Raw genomic sequence first — 22,218 nt, 5'->3', positions numbered from 1 at the left:
CCCATTTAAAAAAAAAAGTTAAAGTCTTCATCCCCACAACCTCAGAATGTAACCTTATTTGCAGTCTTTACAGGGTAATCTAGTTAAAATGAGGTCACTAGCGTGGGCCCTAACCTAGTACAACTGGTGTCCTCATAAAAAAAAGGAAATTTGGACACAGACGTGCACAGAGGGAAGACAATGTGAAGACACACAGGAAGACAGCCATGTGACTGGAGTGCTGCATCCTTAAGCCCAAGGACACAGGAGGCCACCAGAAGCCAGAAGGGAGGCACAGGACAGCTCCCTCCCTGAGCATGCAGGGAGCATGGCTCTGCCAACACCGTGATTTCCGGCTGCTGGCCTCCAGAACCACAACACGATACACTTCTGTTGTTTAAGTTTTTGGTACCTTGTTATGGTAGCCTTAGTAAATGTTAATATTATCATTTAATTCATTTAATTAATAGTTAATAACCCTTACTAGCACGTACTCTGTGTGTCAGGCACAGAGCTAAACTCTCCACATACCCTGGCTCACTTAATCCGCATAACACACCTAATGGCTGATTATTATAATCCCCATTTCATAGGTAAAGATAATCAGCTTCAGAAAGAATAATTCACTGAAGGTCACACAGGTAGTAATCGACACAGCAGGTCCCAGACACACGAGAAACACTAAATCAACAAATAAATAAGGCTTCTGATGAATATTTGCAATGTCTTTGTTTTTTTTAATGTGGCTTGATCTAATTTTTTAATTTAGTTATTTTTGTTTGCGTTGGGTCTTCGTTGCTGTGCACAGGCTTTCTCTAGTTGCGGTGAGTGGGGCCTACTCTTTGTTGCAGTGCGCCGGCTTCTCACTGCAGTGGCTTCCCTTGTTGTGGAACACAGGCTCTAGGTGCACAGGTTTCAGTAGTTGTGGTACGCAGGCTCAGCAGTTGTGGCACACAGGCTTAGTTGCTCTGCAGCATGTGGGATCTTCCCGGACCAGGGCTTGAACCCGTGTCCCTTGTGTTGGCAGGCGGATTCTTAATCACTGTGCCACCAGGGAAGTCCGTTCAATGTATTTTCAAGTGGTTACTTGCCTGCAGCTTGCTTTCTTTTCAGCCCAATCTAATTTTTTCAACTCTTGGGTTTGGAAGCTGTATCAGCTTGGTTTGAGAGTCCACAGTCTCAAAGGGATGTGTAAACAATAGAAGGCAACAGCATAGGGCAGTGGAGGATTTGGTGAAAGGGTACACACTTCCAGTCACAAGATGAGTAAGTTTGGGGGATCTAATGTACAGCCTGGTGACTATATTTAACAACACTGTATTATATACTTGGAAGTTACTGAGAGTAGATTTTAAATGTTCTCACAACAAAAAAAACAGTAATTATGTGAGATGATGGAGGTACTAATTAACCTCATTGTTTTTTTAATTGGAGTATAATTGATTTACAATGCTATGTTACTTTCTGCTGTGCAACAAAGTGAATCAGCTATATGTATACATATATCCTCTCCCTTTTGGATCTCCCTCCCACTCCCCCTCCCCATCCCACCCATCTAGATCATCACAGAGCACAGAGCTGAGCTCCCTGTGCTATACAGCAGGTTCCCACTAGCTATCTGTTTTTTATATGGTAGTGTATATATGTCGATCCTAATCTCCCAATTCATCCCACCCTCCCCTTCCCTCACTGTGTCCACATGTCCGTTCTCTATGTCTGCATCTTTATTCCTGCCCTGGAAATAGGTTCATCTGCACCATTTTTCTAGGTGCCCTATATATGCGTTAATATACGATATTTAAGTCAGAAAAACTAATCTTATTGTTGTAATCACTTCACAATATGTATCAAATCAACACTTTGTACACCTTAAACTTATACCATGTTATATGACAATTATGTCAATAAAGCTGGGGGATAAAACGGAAAACCACCGCACAGCCAACGTTATTACTTAGTTCCTTGAGAGTAAGAATATGGTTTCATGTTCACATACATTTCTCTCTTCCCCCACTTCGGGGAAGCCAGCTCTGCAGCCTCCTTTTCTAACTCAAAAAAGATTTTTAAGTGCTTTGTTGGAATACTATTCATATACCACACTATTCATTAATTCATCTATTTAAAGTGTGCAATTCAATATTTTTAGTATATTCACAAAACTATCCAACCATTGCCACAATTTAGAATGATTTCACCATCCCAAAACAAAACCCCATACCTGTTGGCAATAACTGCATTTTCCCCCAACTGTCCTTTCCCCCAGCCCTAGGAAACCACCTTTATCTCAAAGGATGTGCCTACTCTGAACATTTCACATAATCATACAGTATGTGGGCTTTTGTCACTGCCCTGTTTTCAAGGACCATCCATGTTGTAGCATGTATCAGTACTTCATTCCCCTTTGCTGCTGAATTCTATTCCATTGTATGGACATGCCATGTCTTATTCATCCATTTGCTGATGGACATTTGGGTTATTGCTACTTCCCAGTTATTATAATCCTGCTGTGAACATTTGTGTATAAATGTTTGTGTGGATTTATGTTTTAATTTCTCTTGGGTACATAACTATGAGTAGAATGCCTGGGTCATATGTTATTTCTAACTTTTGAGGAACTGCAGACTGTTTTCCAAACCGGCTGCACCATTTTACATGCGCACCAGCAGTGTATGAAGGTTCCAATTCCTGCACACCCTTGCCAACTTGTTCTTGTCTAGGCATCCTAGTGGATATCAAGTTATGCCTCACTGTGGATTTGATTTGCATTTCTCTGATGGCTATTGATGTTGAGCTTCTTTCCATATGATTATTAGCTGTTTGTGTATCTTCTTTGGAGAAATATCTTAGATCTTTTGCCCGTTATAAACATTGGTTTCTCTTTTTTGAGTTGTGAGAGGTTTTGTAATACATGCTGGATAGTACTACTTTGTTAGATATGACATGCAAATATCTTCCCCAATTCTGTAGGTTGTCTTTCTTCACTTTCTTGATGGTGTCCTTTGAAGCAGTTTTAATTTTTATGAAGCCCAATGTTTTCTTTTGTTGCTTGTGTTTTTGGTGTCTAATGCAAGGTCAAGATTTGCAGCCTTTTTCTTAGGGTCCTGGGGCTGGCTGCATCCTGAGTGTTCTGTGGCCCAGCTTTAGGACAGGCTTCAGTTCTCCTGGCAGGCTCTGACTGTCCTCTCATATTGCAGACTATGTACACTACTGCTCATCCCACTCACGCCACATACTGCCCAGATCTCAGGGGCAATCTGAAGACCGCAGGTGGTCCTTTAGGTCAGACTTTGACAGTTGTTACTGCCAACTTTCATTTGGCTAGAGCTGCTCTGGGCTTGATCGTTTCCTCATCTCAGGCAGCTCTAATGTTGGCTCCCCCACTCTGCAAGGAGGAACTGTAGCGGAGATCTGCAGGGAGCCTGAACTCAGCCAGTCAGCCAGCCTCTCACCACTCCAAGAGCCATGACCACAGCATCATAGAGCCCAAAGGAAACACATTCTAGAATTCACTAACTTCTTGGGTGCCTGCTCCATCCCTTTTCATTCATTCACTTGACATTATGTTTATAATGGGCCAGACACTGGTTGGAACTGTAAGAGTGTGGATATTCTTGCACTCATGAGTTCCAGTTTGGTGAGGAATTCAAACACTTCATACAAGTCATGAGTCTCAGGAGTCGGAGTCAAGGGTGATGAGGGAAATAACACAGCGTTTTAAACTAGAAAGAGCAGGATCAGGAAAGACTGTTTTCTCTTCCCGGGGAGACTCATCTTTTTTTCCTGCGTATTTCAAAGCTCTGTCTGTATTTAACCTGTCGGTCCCAAGTACCCTAAAAATCTCTACTCAAACCCATACCCCCGTCAAGGCACTTGCTCAACTTATTCAGCTGGGAATGATTTGCCTGGAAGGTGAACATTTGGAGCTTTCTTTCCTTAGCATTTACTGTGTTTCTAGTTAGGCAACTTGTGAAACAAAAAGCACAAACCTTAGTGAAAATGTTCCAGCAGCCTCTCTGTGACCCAAGTAGTTTTCTAAATAGCTTACTGCCATCTAGTGGATAAAGATGTCCTTACAGCCATATACACCAAAGAAAAGAAAATCCTCAGCCTTTCCCTATTTATGTCCCACCAATCACCCCGTTTCACCTTAACAGAACCCAAAACGCTATTTTTCCTAAGAAAGTATATTGTAGGTACTCAATATCATTTCAGCAAAGAATTGTTTGCAGGCATCGTTTTCTTTACAGTACATTTTAAGTACATAAATAACTGCAGTAATGTTATTGGGAGTAAATGTACTGCTGTGGCTTCTAAGACAAAAATTATTCCCTTAGTAGTTTAAAAAGTACAATTACTGTTACTCAACGGGCTATGGTAATAAAAGTACATTTTAAAACATAACCATGTTATTGCTAAGTCCAGCTGAAACCAGCATGTAACTCTTAAAATTGGACATGGAGATTGAGGGCCACTGAACTTTTTTGCTCTCACTTTCCGATCCAATGGTGCCCTGTGCAAAATTTAAATGCCAGGCATCCAAGGGCCATGACCTTAGATTTATAACCACAATCTCATTGTAATAATCCACACAAAAGTGAAACTGCTTTTGTCATCACCCTATACAGACTTACACATGCACAGCCAAATGATCCAACCATCACCCTTAAAGTTGTTAGGATAATCAAATAGTTTAATGGTTTTCGCTTGTCTTACCCTATCTAGACTTAATGGAAAACTGTAAATGCTATTCTTATAGCCACCTTTCTCCACATCTTCTTCTAGGCTGTAATAAACAATCTAACTTACACTTACTGCCAGTGTTTTCCCCGCAAAAAGGGTGCCATTTTGTAACTGTCTTCATCTTGTGACTGTCAGTCTCTCCTATAAGGCTTGAACACATCTTCACCAGCTTCTGTTATCTACTCCTGCAGTCAGGGCTTAGCCCACAGCAGGAAACTAAAAAATAAGGCAAAGTGAAAGACAAAAATTGACTTGAGTCATTGGGTTCAAATCCCCAGACTGCTTAGACTTCTCACAAAAGGTAGTCTCCAAGTTTGAACACCCAAAGGACTGGGGTGGGGGGGGGGGAAGACAAATGGAATTATCTGAAGGACATTGGGACCAAGTTATTAAGTACATAATTCCAAGTGTTCTCAGAAGCAAGATTACAAATTCCCTTGGTTTAAAGAAATCACTTCCAGCAAATGTGAACCCCAGGCTCTGCACTGAGATGAGCCAGCACTTCATAATTCACTACACTGGGATGCAGGAGCAAACATACAGGTCTTGGAATAAGTCTACCCCAAAATCGAATGCCTGGCTGGCTCCCCCCCACCGTGTAATTAAACCTAGCAAATAGTTAAATCTAATCTGTAGCTCCTCCCTGACCCCACTTATTTTCTATTATACAGGCCCAGCAATGCATTGTTTCTCCCATCTGTGGAAAGAAAGTAATTTTCAGTCTTCACTGATGAAACTTACAACTTATATAACTGTTGAAATTCAACAACTTCCAGTAATGGCTACCACTGATAACCTTCCACTAGGCCTTGTGCTAATTTTCACCATCACATTTGATCTTCAATTTTCTTACCAAGATCCCATGGTTCATGCATGAGACATGTTACTTCCTTGAGTGGTCTCAAAAAAAAAACCACACATGGTTTGCTCCAGGTTCACAAACAATGCAGTAAATACTGAAAACCCAGGTCAGATTCCCACTCAAAAGCAGGTGGGAAAAAAAGTACAAACTATGCTTTCATTTGTAGCCTTTGGGGAAAACAAATTGGGTGCAGTGCTATAAATTCCTGGAGAGTTGTCAAACATTAAATACCTAAGGCACTAAACTTACTGTCAATTTGATGTATTTTTAGAAGAAACTTCAGCTGTTTTACGAATGATAGCTTTTAGCTATACCCACTAACCTGAACAAGGGAGGGTCAACGCTGGGCAGTTACTGGGGAAACTATAGCTCAACTGTCATCTGTTATTATGCTAGTGGGGTCATCCAAGAACAGCTGCAGAAAGGTGGAGGAAGGAGAGCTAAAGCAGAAACTAAGATTGGGTCATTCTGCTGAGAATGAACTGTGTGACCCAAGACATCCCACCATACCAGAACTGAGATTCTTCCTACGTGCCCAAGAGGTAGCTGGTTGGCACTAAGCAGGTCCATCTCACACAAACATGACTTTACAGAATTCACTCTCAGGTGCAATACCTTCTGGCCTGTCAACTCAAGCTAACATACCAATAGCCCAATGAACAAAGAACAAGAAGGCCTTTGCTCCTAAGCAAGCTTACCTAAAGACAGTCCAGCGTAATTAGGCTTGGTAAGCACAATTGTTCTGCCTGAAGTGGCTGAGTTACGGTTGGCTATGATTTAAGATGAGATCAGAATTAGCACTCAATTTCTTTAAAGTTGGTTTCAAAGGGGTCAAGGGCCCTCACTATGCCAACCTTACGGCTAGCTCCATTAATTCCCAGCCCTTAACACTCAGGTGATAAAACAGAAAAGCCTCTGCCCACGGATTAAAGGATTTCAGATGGACACTCTACCTAAAGTCACCTGTGTATACCACATGTTGTTACTTCTGACAGGATATTTACTTGTCCTAATTTTGGCCTCAAATTTATCCTCTTTTGAACCCTCATATGGTTTCAAGTAAACCACATGGAATACTCAAAAATATTTGAGATGCCCCTTTCCAGTCTAACACCAACACTGGAAAGCACAATGACCTGCAGTTCAAACTACACTAACACTTACACAGACTTAGTACTAAATGAGCCTAGGCAGCAAAAGGTCTACACATTTTCCCATTTTTTACACCTTAATTTAAAAGGTTCAGGCAGTTGCCTAGACTTAATTTGTCAGACAACCCACATACTGTTGTAATACTTAAGCCAGAAAGTTCAACCCCCAAAACCGAACACTACCTTACTGCCCTTGTAAACAGAGTCAAAACAATTTTATGGTGCCAATTTTAAATACAGTTTTATTTAAGACATTGCATTTTCCACTTACAATACAGTGCTTGTAAAGTGCAATGTTATTTCCTTTCCCTGTGCACACATTTCATGTTCAAGTATCAAGAATGCCCAGTTTACTACAGCAGCTTAACTTTAAAACTGCCATGGAATTTGCTACAAATTTGGGTCCTTCAATGTTGTGTGGAACAATGCTAAACCTATACTAGGCTGGCTTAATCAACCTCTTCAATGGTGGGCCCAGAGGAGGCACCACCAGATGGAGGAGCTCCACCACCAGGAAAGCCCCCAGGCATTCCTCCTGGCATTCCTCCTGGCATGCCTCCTGCGCTCTGGTACAGCTTGGTAATGATGGGGTTGCAGACTTTTTCCAGCTCCTTCTGCTGATGTTCAAATTCTTCCTTTTCTGCAGTCTGAGGAGAAAAAAAAAAAAATTTTATCACAAGTTCTTTAAATAGAAGACTCTAAGCCTGATGTAATCAACCTGACACAACAGCACGTGAAGTTACGTTTGACATCTTGGGTCACTCAGACATCCAAGGAAGGAAGTTGCCAACATCTGTAGTTCTGGTGGAAACCGCGAATGTTTTGAACCATTCATCATCGTGACCCTACAAATTTATAAAACCCACCCACCCACCTAAGCTTTTGCTAAAGCCCTACACACCCAACCCCACACCCTCAAATCTTGGCAATAGAAATTACAAACCTGGTTCTTATCAAGCCAGTTGATTATTTCATTACACTTCTCAAGAATCTTCTGTTTGTCCTCATCATTAATCTTGCCTTGAAGTTTCTCATCCTCAACAGTAGCTTTCATGTTGAAAGCATAGGATTCAAGAGAATTCTTTGAAGACACCTTATCCCGCTGCTTCTCATCTTCAGCTTTGTACTTCTCTGCTTCCTGAACCATGCGTTCAATGTCTTCCTTGCTCAAACGGCCTGTAAAATTAACCAACCTTTTAGGCAAGACAATCACCTGCAGCTCTGCACCACCACCCTGCAACTCCATCTAGCAACTAAGTATGATCTCTAAATGCCCTTGGAGGAGTAGAAACACTTGGAAAAAAAAACCATAATGAACCAAATTCTGCCTCTAAAAAAGCAAGTAAGAGTGCCACAGGGTCCAGGGTGCCACAGAACAAGTCAGCATTTGATTCTTCAAATCAGGTATGGATGACAGAGATACAGAAATTGATTCCCTCTACAAAGGAGTCAATCCCAACACTGGCCTGGGTGCTCAAGAGTGCGCACTTAGCACACTCACAAAATACTGCCCAAACTTACCCTTGTCGTTAGTGATGGTAATCTTGTTCTCTTTTCCTGTGCTCTTATCCACAGCAGAGACATTGAGGATGCCATTGGCATCAATATCAAAAGTGACTTCAATCTGGGGAACACCACGGGGGGCAGGAGGTATGCCTGTGAGTTCAAACTTGCCAAGCAGGTTGTTATCCTTGGTCATGGCACGTTCACCTTCATAAACCTTGAAATGAAATAGAAATAAATTTAAAATTACAATAAAAACAGAAACAATAAAGAAAAATCATGAATATCTGTGCTACTTCGGATTTGTATAAGCTCGATTAGGAAAGACTGATCGCTCAGACATCCAAGGAAGGAACTGGCCAACACAGGATTTCTGGTGGAAACTACGAATGGTTTTGAAATCCATCATCACAGCGGAACAAGTCTTCCCCAGTTTTATAGCACCTCAAGTAATCTAGGCCACAGAGAAACATACCTGAATGAGTACACCGGGCTGGTTGTCCGAGTAGGTTGTGAAGGTCTGTGTCTGCTTGGTGGGAATGGTGGTGTTGCGCTTGATGAGGACAGTCATGACTCCACCAGCAGTTTCAATTCCAGGGAAAGAGGAGTGACATCCAACAGCAGCAAGTCTTGAACATTTTCAGATTTGTCTCCAGATAAAATGGCTGCCTGGACAGCTATATGATTAAAAAAAATTTAAATAAAACAGTACTACAATAATTCATTATGTAACTAACCATTCTCAATCGCTCAGACATCCAAGAGTTTTGCCATCATTAACTACAGCTTTCAGTGGAAACCACGAATGTTTAAAAATCATTCATCAGTTAGCTAAAGCCTCCTAACAGGATGCCTGTTAAAACTGTTTAACTAGAATAGGAAGATTACCTGCACCATAAGCAACAGCCTCATCAGGGTTGATGCTCTTATTCAGTTCTTTCCCGTTGAAGAAGTCCTGGAGAAGTTTCTGAATCTTGGGGATGCGGGTTGAACCACCCACCAGGACAATATCATGGATCTGAGACTTGTCTAGCTTGGCATCCCGAAGGGCTTTCTCCACAGGGTCCAGTGTGCCACGGAACAGGTCAGCATTCAGTTCTTCAAATCGGGCACGGGTAATTGAGGTATAGAAGTCGATTCCTTCATAGAGGGAATCAATCTCAATACTGGCCTGGGTGCTGGAAGAGAGTGTGCGCTTAGCACGCTCACAAGCAGTACGAAGGCGACGGACAGCCCTCTTGTTCTCACTGATGTCCTTCTTGTGCTTGCGCTTGAATTCTGCAATAAAATGGTTGACCATCCGGTTGTCAAAGTCTTCTCCACCTAAGTGGGTATCTCCAGCTGTAGATTTGACCTCAAAGATTCCATCCTCAATAGTGAGGATTGACACATCAAAAGTGCCACCACCTAAATCAAAGATCAGCACATTTCTTTCTGCTCCAACCTGCAATTACAACACAAATTATTCTCATATCTATTATTTGTGGTGACTCAAACTAATCTTGAGTGACACATACATAAAACATGGTACTTACCTTTTTGTCTAAGCCATAGGCAATAGCAGCAGCAGTTGGCTCATTGATAATTCTAAGTACATTGAGCCCAGCAATAGTTCCAGCATCTTTGGTAGCCTGACGCTGAGAATCATTAAAGTAAGCGGGTACTGTGACAACAGCATTGGTAACAGTCTAGGAAAAAAAGATTAAAACGTAACCACTATATCATCTACTTGGACACGCAAAGATACATCCTCAACGTTCTGGTTTTACCACCCATTCTGATAGATTTATCTACTGCTCACTCTTACGCCGCATTATCAGGACACCCGGTAATCCCCATCTATATCCTCCCCTGCAGTACTGTGCACTACTCACCTTCCCAAGGTAGGCTTCTGCTATTTCCTTCATCTTTGTCAAAACCATGGATGACACCTCCTCTGGATAAAAACTTTTTGTCTCTCCCTTGTATTCTACTTGAACCTTAGGCCTGCCTGCATCATTCACCACCATGAAGGGCCAATGCTTCATATCAGACTGGACAACAGCATCATCAAATCTTCGTCCAATGAGGCGTTTGGCATCTGCAAAAGGTATCAATACAAACGTTACCTTGAATTTCATTACACTACATCCATTCCACGACCAGATGCCTATGGATTCAAGTTCTGAATGACCAAGATGCCACAAACCTCAAGCCTTAAAAGGATAATCACTGAAGTTCCCTACGGATAACTTCTATTCTTAGGGCTTTCGTGGCCGCCTCACATTTAACAACCTTCTGAGACAGCTTCTCAGATTACATACTGCCAAAATCACTTAAATTCATACAATGAAGATTTACTGGCTTACCAAAAACCGTGTTGGTGGGATTCATTGCAACTTGGTTCTTCGCAGCATCACCGATCAATCGTTCGGTATCAGTAAAGGCGACATAGCTTGGGGTAGTTCGGTTCCCCTGATCATTGGCAATTATTTCCACCTTTCCGTGCTGGAAGACACCCACACAAGAATAGGTGGTGCCAAGATCAATGCCAACTGCAGGTCCCTTAGACATGGTTGCTGGGAAGAGAAAAAAAAAAAAAGTCCACGGTTTGAAAGGCGGTTCAAGCACTTAGAAAACGTTTACCAAGTCAACGCTACCAGATACGACCACTCCGCAAATTATGCTTAGAACCTCGCCCCAGAAACTGCTCTCATCGGAAATAACCACGCGGAAAGGTCAGAGCAGGCATGGCGTGCTGCAATGAGGTTGCCGTCCGAACCGCAGAGCCCGCCGCAGACGGAAGCACGCATCTGCCAGGAGCGGCAGATGACAGGCCCAGCCGCTGTGCGATATGTGGGATCTTCCCGGACCGGGGCACGAACCCGTGTCCCGTGTAACGGCAGGCGGACTCTCAACCACTGCGCCACCAGACGCATCTGCCAGGAGGGTCTGCGCCACACCTGAGCACGTGGTCCCATGCCCCGGGCTGAATCTTAGCCCTTCCCTCCCCCACCACCGCACTGCTCAACACAACAATGCCAGCAAGGGTCCAAAGCCCCCTCCCCCACTTTGGGCGCGTGCCAATTATGACTTCCTCCTTTAAGAACGGGTCCTGAAACAAGGAAACAAGGCACGGCAAGCTCTAAGGCGCCGGTTCCACGCCCCGCAAACAGGCGCGGCCTCTTCCCCCTCCGGGCGGCCCGACCTCCGCAACCCACTCCTCCGTCCCGACTGCACCCCAAAGAGGTGTTTCCCCTCGGAGACAAAGATCCCCAGCCGGGCAAAGGAATCGCCGCACGCAACCTGCCTGACACGGCCAGAAGGCCCCCGGCCGCTGCAAACCCACGCAGCCTGAGCCAGGCGGTAGGCTCCCGAAAGACCGCCAAAAGCCTTGGAAGACAGAGATCTTAACTTACCTGGAGCGCAGGCCCGGGTCCACCGGAGGAGAAAACAGCAACCTACTCAGCTGCCGCCGCGTTCAACGAGACCGGTTTCCGTCCTCCGCCCCGTCTCTTATACCCTGCCTCAGAACCTTCCAGAAGGGGCCCGCCCCTGCCAGTGCCCATCACGGCTCTCTCGGCCAATGGGCGCGCGGCCACCTCCGCAAGCCCCAATGACGAACCCGGCTCTACCTTTCGGGCCTCCCCTCTCCCGCCCCAGCCCGCCCCGCCTAGCGATGACGCACTCACCGCAGCGTTCTGGAACTTTCATTCTCGCCCCCGCTGTCCGAAAGGCCCAGGGGAAAGGGAGGGTGGGGCCGACGGAGCCCGCGCGCGGGAGTCCTCAGTCACCCCGGGCGCGGGGGAAGGGCTCGTCTGCCTCTGCGCATGCGCCCCAGAAAGCGCAGGCGGGAGGGACGAAGGAGGGGGAAGAAGAGGGGCGGGCCAACTTGGAACCAACCAATGACAGCAGCGCGATCGGCGATCTGGCTCCTGCGGAACCCCCGGAGCGAGAGCGCAGGGCCTGCAGGGAGGGGTCCGGCGCCGGCAGCCCTGGAGAGAAGGCGGAAGTGGAGCGAGGACAAGATGGCCGCGAAGGTGGTTGCGCCCCTCCCCCACCATCCTCTTTCCCCTACTCCCACCCCGGCCTTGTAGATGGTCTTCTAGGCCCTCCAGGATTCCACGCACCCACATAGCCAGCGTGACTCTGTCCTAGGACTGACCCCGAGCGACGGGGCCGAAGTTTCCGACCCCAGGGCGCTGCGAGGGTAACTTGCTCAGTGGCGCCCAGATCTGGGGATGGAAGGAGCCGGCCGGCCGCCGCGGTGTCTCGCCTCTGCGCGGGATACGACAGGTTAGCCGGGCAGGCCCCCGGGACCCTCTGTTCATTGTGGTAGCTGGAGGCCGGCTGACCCCGACGCAGAGTGCGGAGGGGCCCAACTTCTCAACCAGGGTCCGATGCTGTGTCTGGATCCTTAGCGAAATAGATGGCTAAACTCGCTTCTTGGAGCCCGGATGCCTCCGTCACCCGCCAGCGCCCACCGAGAATAGACTCGGCTTCTTGGCTCGGCCCCTTCTCCACCCGCCCGGGCCCCCTCACTTCTCAGTTATTTGTTTTAAAAAAAAGAAAAGCTAGGGAACTCTTTCCTTGTAAGTGAACCAGGCGTAAGGAAGGAACCTGGGTTCTGGTAGCCCTGTGTCCTTGATTGAGACTTCCTGAGCCTCTTACTTTCAGTAATTCGAGGTAATATCTTTACTGCCTTGACTTTCGGCAAAAACTAAGCGAGAAACCAGGCAGAAACGCCTTGAGAATATTACTGAACGAGTGGAGTGCACAAAACAGTGTACCTAGAATTTCAAATTGCGGCGCATGATGCGGTGTTTGGGGCCTTGTCATTCTAAGCCTTTCTCAACACGTTGAATGCTTTCTAGCGAGCGCTTTCAAACAGGCTGGGCAGGTAGTATTCCTATTTAGTAGATGAGTGGGCACAAATAGGTGAAAAGATTTTTTTTAAGACTACCTAGCAGAACTTTTAGTGGCGTGGCTGGAATTAGAAAGGTCTCCAGACTTCGAGAAGGGCCGTCAGACGAGAGATACCTTGTCCTTGTCAAAGCCAGTAAAGCCTAGAGATAGATTCGAGTATTGGATCAAAGGATGTCCTTTCTGTATTTGCCTTCTGGGGGAAAATGTGAGCTTGAGTCCTTGGAGGTATGTACCTAACTTCTCCCCACTTCCCAAGGAGTTCGTTTTATATGATGCTTTCACAGGGTACAAAGTGCTTTCATTTGTTATTTCATTTAATCATCAAAACGATTCTCTGAGAGAGAGATCATTTCTGTGTTAGGAGAGAAATGAGGTTCAGAGATGTTATTTGTGGGAAGTTAAACATCTGGCTGAGCTACAGTAGAACCTAGCTCTTGATTCCAGAATCTTTGGTCTTTTTTTATTAGTAATTTCCTTCCTGAAAACACGTGTAACTCGAACTGCAGAGAAAGATGTATACTTCTTGCAATTTTCTTTAGCATCTGCAGACTTCTCTCCCCACCCAATTTATCGAGTACAATCTCTGAACCACACCCTATATTTTGCAGCTTTTTAAACTAACCTCAACTACCTACAAGATTTGAACCGGTGGAAAATAGAACAGGTGCGTAAATCCAGGGGTTTGGGGTATCCCACCTAGTAGCAGTGATTACAGAAAGCTGAACAGATAACCTTCCCTTCTGGTCACTTTCAAAACGCATTCTAGGGGCTTCCCTGGTGGCGCAGTGGTTGAGAGTCCGCCTGCCAATGCAGGGGACACAGGTTCGTGCCCCGGTCTGGGAAGATCCCACATGCCGCGGAGTGGAAAGGCCCGTGAGCCATGGCCGCTGAGCCTGCGCGTCCGGAGCCTGTGCTCCGCAACGGGAGAGGCCACAACAGTGAGAGGCCCGCGTACTGCAAAAAAAAAAAAAAAAAAAAAGCAACAAAACGCGTTCTAGGATTTGAACTATCTTCTTATCGACTAGAATGAGAGTTTATATATTATGTATAAAGTTCAGATTATGATAAATGTCCTGTCTCCACCTCTTAAAATGCACAGGGTTTCAAACCCACCCAGGATCTAAAGTTAAAGTTTGGGTGCCTGGGGCTCCAGTCTGAGGCCTAGAGTTTCTGACTAGGGAAGAGGGTCATGATGAACATTTTTTGAGTGCTTGTCACAGGCCAAGCACTGTTCTAAGTGCTTTGCATATATTACCTCATTTAATTCTGTGAAATTTTTTTCAGATTTATTTAAATCTCATAGTGTTTACTTTTCAGATTTCTTTGAATGCCTCAGTGTGCACTTTTTTACTGGCACTTCACCTTGATATAAAATACTGGCTTAGTAAATATTATTTGTTATTTTGATAAAGTCCTTAAGGTCGGAAACTCTGTCATGAACTTTGTCGTCACTTGGTTTGTCCAGGACTACTTAGTATCTCGCCTTGTGAGAAAAAAGTGCTTGGTATATTTGTGACTGGAATCAATAAATAATAGATCATATTCAGTCTGAGTTCTTCTGTTGTTCAGTTGGCTGCAAGCTAATAAATAAATTTCCAATGCAGGTTATATGAGCTTCAGCCTCTCCTACAGTATCACCTTTACTTATTTATTTTTAAATTGCCGACACAGATGCACCTGTAATAAATACTTGGTTTTTGTGATCAAACACAGTCCCATTTACAAGGCAACTTAGAAGTTAAAATTGAAATATAAACAGCTTAACACCAGAAATGAAGCAGAATTATATATGTCTTTTTCACAACGGCAGTTTAGAAATTGTTCTTATACAGGGTAACAACAAAGGCATCACTTCATTATTTTACAGTTCTAAGTTTAGTGTATGCATTTTATTGAAATGGTTATTTTCTAAACATCCACATCATTCCATCTGTATCTTCTTCCTACAAACACTTTTTCTTCTACCATCTATTTTATCCTTTTTTGTTTTAAAGAATCAAATTTGTTTGACTTGCAAGGTTAATGGAATATGGTTTGAAACCAGTAGTGGCTCAAACTTTATCTTAAACCCAGAGCCTGTCATATCTGAACCCAAAAGCCTGACTGAAAGAGCAGCACACTATCACTAAGACTTCAGCACCTTATCTCTCAGAATCTTCAATTCCTAGAATTTCTCAGATTTCAGGTAATAATTTGTTTTGTGACATTTTTTGTAGATATCCAGTATGAATGGACTTCCAAAATAATATGGATATTCAACTGGTATTTTAGTCTTCTAATAACTAACCTGTTTAAATAATCTAAACCTTTTCACGCAAAGGGCACTGATTCCTGCTTGCAGAGGCATAGGCAGGAAACCTTAGGTTCAAAGGTAATAAATAACGATAAGAGCAAATTTCTAGTGATGGTAGAGCTGCAGCTGCCATAGCGTACTCATTTGGCTCAGGTACTCTAGGAATGAGAATTCTCAGAATTACAGAGCAGATGTGTTATATTGCCTGGACACCACACTACCAGAAGAATAAGGAAGTGGAGTAAGGAGTTTAGGTCTTACAATGAGGCAGTGTTAGTATAAGAAGCATTCCAAATGTGCTAGCCCTCTTAAACTAATGGCAGGCATTCTTTACATTACTTCCTCAATGTCTCTTATGTCCCAACTTTTTTTTGGGGGGGGGGGGCCATGCCGCATGGCTTGCCGGATCTTAGTTTCTTGACCAGAGATTGAACCCATGCCCTCAGCAGTGAAAGCATGATGTCCTAGCCACTGGACTGCCAGGGAATTACCCCCAATTTTTTTTTAGAGGAAGACAAAACTCAAGATGTAACTTTCACTCAAGGATAAAACCCTATTTATTAAAGGACTTTGGAAAGAAATGCATTCGCACTATATGAGAATTAGATGTAAAAATGAAAATCAGAAATAGGACAATATCCCAGATCAACTTTTTCCCTTTAAGCGCCTGATTCCCATTTTAGGAACAGGGCTTTCATCACCACATTCAGCACTACATTTTCTTTCCTATAGCCTGCTGCCTTTTTTTTTTTAAGACTTTATTTTATTTTTATTTATCTATTTGTGTATTTTTACTTTTGCAGGACCTTAGTTCCCTGACCAGGGCTTGAACCCTCGCCCTCGGCAGTGAGAGCGCAGAGTCCTAACCACTGGCCTGCCAGGGAATTCCGTGTCCTTTTAATAATAAGAAATATTTTGCTCTACCACTGGTGATCTGTTGACACTTGCTTTAGAGTCTTTGAAGGGCTATTTCAGGTTTAGCATTCTTGCCATAGGATGAATTTGACTAGCAGAGTCGTCAAAACTATTAAAAAGGCAAGTTGTTGTATTGGAGGCTGCTTTCTTTTTATTTCTCAGACACCTGTCTTCTCCCATGAGTCAGCTCTTCTGAGAGCTATCCTGGTAAATCATTTCTGCTAATTCTTTCCAAGATGCCAACAGTATTTAACAGGCACTAACCTAGATCCCTCCTGCCACCCACTAGTTATCCTCACCATCTCTTCCCTAAATGTTAATATCCTATCCTTCCAGCCCAGAGCTAGGCTTCCTGAGAGGCTAAACTGGGAAAATACTGAATTTCTCTCTGTCTCAACCTCTCAGGAGGGAATGGTATGATGTCCATGCAGTGCCATCAGGAAAGGTTGTCAATCCCTGAACTTTTTGATAATTTAAGGCCTAGAATCAACAAAAGTCCCAGGTTCACATCTTTCTCCTAAAATGAAAGAAATGGAGGAAGCTCCAAGTTTGGTGTAATGCTGAACTTCTGATGCCACTCCCTGACATATTAAGAGAAAGCTGATCTAATCTCCCTTTTTAGTCTAGTCAGTCTTGAAATCCTGATTTCATATGTTCACTGAAAGAAGAGACTGTGGTTGGATGATCTTCCAGCATTCTGAAAAGATCTCTTTCTCTAGAAGACTTCTTTCTAAGGAGACTGTTAAATGACACCTAATGATTGTTTTCTTGCTGCAGAGATATCCAGCAGGGAGGTCCTTAGAGACATCCAATTTGAGGGAAAATCCACAATTATTCCAGCATTATATTTCTGATATTTGTCAGTGGCCCTCTGAACATCAAGATGGAAAGTTTTTCACAGTCCCTTGTTACACATTTTGGACTCCCTTTTTTTTAGTTCAATCTAAGTAGGAAGATTAGTAGTGAACAGAGTGGGAAAATCTCAGTCATTCTGCATCTCCCACTATTTCTCAACTCCTCTTGACATTAATATCCAAACTTTCTGGTAAATAAAGTCAGGTCAGGATGGAAGAGACATGTTTCCTTTTTTGGAGTTTTTCATGGTGCAGATAGGTGTGATATAAGGCTGTGGGTTCTGCTTGACTCTGAATAATCATAGCAATCCAGTAGGTTTGCAGAAATGCATAGAAAATTTATGAACAACACCTCATTTCTTAACAGTGGTGAGTCAAAGTGTTGACACAAAACAACCCAAGTGAGGAATTCTAAGTGTGTTCACTTCCCCTCTCCCCAGCCTTTCTCACCACAGGTCCTGGTCCCCAAATGCACAGATTTGGCCCCCGCTCTGGTCTAAAGGCACAGTGAGATGCCTTTTTGGAGACCATCAGCTTACATCCTTTTCCTTGTTTGGTGTCATATGAGGAAAGTGTTCATTTGAATCTCTTCCATGCAATGGTCACTGCTACTTAAATGACCTCTCGTTTGGTCCGAGGCGGTTGTGTGGCTGGTGACTGGGCGTCAATGACGAGAAGAGTCCTGACTCCTGGGAAAGGATGGGAGTCAAGTCCGCTCGAACTCAGACAGTTTGGAAGGCTCTGCTCTGCCTGGGGATCGTGCCAGGAGTGCTCTCTGCTTTGGTCAGGATAGCGTGGTGGACTTTCTTTGGTTCAGACCCCCTTGCCTCTGGCCCCACGGGACCATAGGTGTGGGTAGCCAGCCCTGGCCGGGGCGCCGCTTCCGAGGATGGTGTCCGCTGGCTGCGGGAGCCGCTGTTTGCCGTGGAGCGCGTGGAGGAGGAGCCCGAGCGTGAGCTCCGAGAGCCCGAGGAGGAGGAGCTGGGTTTCACGAGGCGGGCTTTCGGGGCTTCGGCATCTTCTCTGAAGAGGAAAAACAGCAAAGACAGATTTTAGGGCCACAGGACTGTGAAAGCTTCTGCTGCGGCTGCTGCTTTCTGAGGTTGCCTGATCAACTCCTCAAGGTGGAAACCTCGAGCTACCACGTAGGGAAACAGGGACCCCCCCTGCATCCTGAGCCCTTCCGGCGGGCTTGGGCAGGTGTGCGGCCCCTTGGCCGGGAGGTCCACCCTGTTACTCTGGGGGAATGGGCACTCCCTACTGGATGTCTAGACAGCAATCCCCTTGACTGGGAGTTTGTCTGCAGAAGCCCTTTAATGGCCCGTAGGCTAGGCCCATTCTCTATTGCATGGCCTTTACAAGTGGAAGGCAATGAGAAGGAACGCAGAGTTAGCTATTAAGTCCCTGTTGCGGATAGTTTCACAAGAAAGTCAAGGTAAACCAGTCCTCCTGCCCCTAGGCTGGAGTTCCTTACCCACCAGAATAATCCTTTTAACAGATTTAAGGTTAAGAGGAAAGGGGACATTTTTGTTGGCTGGTCACTAGGGAGCTGGCGGTAGAAAGGCAACCTAGGTGAGGAAGGGGATTTTGCGGGAGGTTTACCGGATTTCATTCGGTCTCTCTTCCTCCTCGTATCTCTCTTTGTCTTTCCGTCGGATTAGCAGCCACACCAAGAGGAAAATCAGCAGGGCTCCAGCCACCATACCTGTCACCGCTCCTGCAATCATGCCGATGCTTTGTACATCTGTTTTCTCAGAAACAAAAGCAAAAGTAAAACCAAACATAAGCTAAGCAACACACAGACTTAAAAAACATAAGCTCTGGACAAGATGAGTATTTCCAGATCTTTGTATCTATCTTCCTGAGTTCCCCATATACCCTTTCTTGGTGTATGACTGTCCCTCTTGATATTGAAGGGGAGCAGAATACGACACCCCAAAATATGCCTCGTTGACAGGATTATTTTTATCTGATTATTTTTGAGAAACAGCAGACACAAGAGAAGCTCTGAAAACAGAGTAGAAGTTACCCTTTGTAAGGGTATATCTATAAAGGAAACCTCCATTTGGTTTTGGTCCCCTCCTGGATATAATAAATTTCTTTAGGGGGCTGGAAAATTCACACATTACTATAAATACAGAGTTACCTACAACTGTTGAACAGTCCTTGGTAACTAGTGAATTTATTTCAGTGACAGCCATGTTCTTCTGTAGATGAAGATGTTGACCTTGCTCTTACTTGTGATTAAAAACATGTTACACTGAACCACTGCAGAGACAAAACCAAACCAACCCTTTAGGTACTTACACTGAACAGTCACTCGCACCACACAGCTCTCCTTCCCGGCCTCATTGCCCGCTGTGCACTGGTAGAGCCCAGAGGAGGACATGGTGAGATTCTGCAGCAGGACGCGTCCAGGGTGGTTGTAGTCTAAGACACAAGCAGAAAGATGACTGTAATCCCCTAGTAACAAGGTCTATATTTATCGTTTATTGTGTCACTGACACAATATTGATTATCAATATAATACGGTTTGGTAAAGATGAGGTGAGAGAATCGATCCCTTTTTGGAATGTGGGAAGAAAGGTGAACATTCCTTTAAACTGCAGTGCATCCTCAAAAGTTACAAGAGATTCTGAACATTTAAGGGATACTAAACACAATAATTAGATATAATGAATTTATAGAGTACATTTATTCCTAATCTCCTTACCACTTTTATTTTTGCCATTTGAGGAAAGAAAAGACAGATTTTTCTGTCCCCATTTAGGGATGAAAAATGGAAGTTCAAAGAGGTCCAGCAGTGTGTTCAAAGTCACCTTGTGAGTGCTGACAAAACCAGATTTAGTTGCTGACAAAACCAGATTTAGAATTCATGGAGAGAGCACTGTCCTGCTATCTCAATAGACCGGTAGAAAGATGACTTACCAATCCTAGATTTGGGAGGCAAACGTTCATCCTCTCCCTCCTTCTCCCGGATTCGCTGCCAGTAATACACAATGGGCTTTGTGCCAGAGGATGACTCACACTGTAAAGTCAGGTCACTTCCTTCTGTCAGCTCTCCTTCCAATTCACACTTGGGCTTTGATGGTCTCACTGGCAAGAAAAAAAAAAAGATCCCCAAACACCCGATTGAGTGGAAGAACTACATCCTGTTGACTTGTTTTTCCACCCATATGGTCAACTTTTGAGTGTGGATTCAATAGCACTTTGTTACCTCGCCATGCTTTACATCACCCTCCAAAATATACCCACTTCCATCCCCTGCACACATATACACCCAATTCCAGCTGTTTCCAGTGGTGCTGTTGTAATTTTTAGAGGCTGCCTCAGAAACTCTCTCATCACTTCTCAAAGAAGAGAAACTTTTATCATTGGAAATTTTAGGAAAGTTGAGTGTGATTTTACTAATACTGAAACAGGGACAGAAGTTCATTAACTTGTAAGCAATTAAGAACTTAGTAGTTCTTGCTATCACAAAACAGAGAAATGGACTTGAAGCGGATCTGAGAGATTTGTTAAGTATGAGGATACTATTTAAACATTAGAGGATATTTAAATTTTGTAATGGGCTACCGTGGAAAACTGTGATTATTTTTTCTTCTTTCATTACGACTAAAATACAAAACATACACACTTCTTCCCAGGGAACTGGACTAGGTGATGTCTGTATAATACGAAGGATTGAACAAGAAGTTTTGTACCAGTGTGACACATTTGCCTATCCCTCACCGAGACCTTATTAATAAGATGTAGGCATTTACGAGGGCACTCTGTCTTACCTAAGACTTTTAAGATGACGTGGCTCCACACATAGCGCCCTGAATTCTTCACCTTGCAGGTGTACCGGCCCTCATCGCTGGGCTTCAGAGGCTCAATCTGCAGGGAAGCATCTCCTGCCAGGAAATTGGAAGCAAAGGCCACTCGGCCCTTCTGTTCCTCAGTCAAGTTATTGTAAACATGACGACTGGAGTAAGTGATCACCTGTGGGACAGACGGAGGCAGAGTCAAGTTGTGTGGCTCTCAGCCTTGCCCTCTAGCTGAGGTCAAGATGAAGAAAGGATGGGAATTCCTGGTGGTCCAGTGGTTGGGGCTCTGTGCTTCCACTGCAGGGGGCGCGGGTTCATTGGGGAACTAAGATCCTGCATGCAGCCACGCAGTGCGGCCAATAAAAAAAAAAGACGAGGAAAGGAAAGGAACTGGAACAAAGCAGTCAAGCCTGGGGGTGATTCTAAGAGTCCAAGAGATCTCTGTTCTAAACAAACCTAAATACACTATGTTTGTCTAGGCCTGCCTTTTTCTAAGAATACGAACACCTCGTATTTGTGTAGCATTTTAACCATAAAGTAGTAATTGTTGCATTAAATGCTCAGAACTTTTCCATTTTACAGGTAAGGAATTTTATTTTTATTTAAAAATTTTTTATATGTGTATTTTTTATTGAAGTATAGTTGATTTAGAATATCATGTTAGTTTCAGGTGCACAGCACAGCAATTCAGTGATATATATATATGTATATATATATGTGTATGTGTATATATATACGTATATATGTGTGTATATATATACACATATATACACATACACACATATACACATACATATATACACATATACACATATATACACATACACACATATGCATATATATATACATACACACACATATATACACATATATAGATATATATACACACATCTATATATAATACATATATACATACTATATATACACACACATACACATATGGATACATACATATACATATACACACATATACATATATACACATATATACAATACACATGAACATACACACATGCATATATACATACACACATATACACATATGCATATATATACTTATACGCATATATACATACACATATATAGATATATACACACACATATATACATAATACATACATACATATACATATACACACATATACACACATATACACATATGGATATATACACATATACATACGTACACACATATACATATATACAA

General features: G+C 43.7%; 2 protein-coding genes across 2 annotated transcripts; both read right to left on the bottom strand.

The window, feature by feature from the left end:
• Positions 1-6,946: 6,946 nt before the first annotated feature.
• HSPA8 (heat shock protein family A (Hsp70) member 8) lies at positions 6,947-10,788 on the bottom strand. The gene is given in 9 exon segments (XM_007472150.1): positions 6,947-7,379; positions 7,676-7,908; positions 8,254-8,452; positions 8,711-8,832; positions 8,835-8,912; positions 9,124-9,679; positions 9,771-9,923; positions 10,110-10,315; positions 10,584-10,788. Coding segments are annotated over 9 exon segments (1,950 nt in total). The 3' UTR covers positions 6,947-7,181.
• Positions 10,789-17,269: 6,481 nt separating this feature from the next.
• CLMP (CXADR like cell adhesion molecule) lies at positions 17,270-21,186 on the bottom strand (the record flags this gene model as incomplete). The annotated part of the gene is made up of 5 exons (XM_007457042.1): positions 17,270-18,225; positions 18,805-18,946; positions 19,510-19,632; positions 20,131-20,298; positions 20,985-21,186. Coding segments are annotated over 5 exons (936 nt in total), but the record flags the coding sequence as incomplete, so codon positions are not given.
• Positions 21,187-22,218: the final 1,032 nt, after the last annotated feature.

This window comes from Lipotes vexillifer, unplaced genomic scaffold (assembly GCF_000442215.2).
Source record: "Lipotes vexillifer unplaced genomic scaffold, Lipotes_vexillifer_v1.1 scaffold986, whole genome shotgun sequence".
Lineage (NCBI taxonomy): Eukaryota > Metazoa > Chordata > Mammalia > Artiodactyla > Lipotidae > Lipotes > Lipotes vexillifer.
Note: the sequence above shows the minus strand (reverse complement) of the source record. Positions and strands in the feature narration are given on the sequence as shown.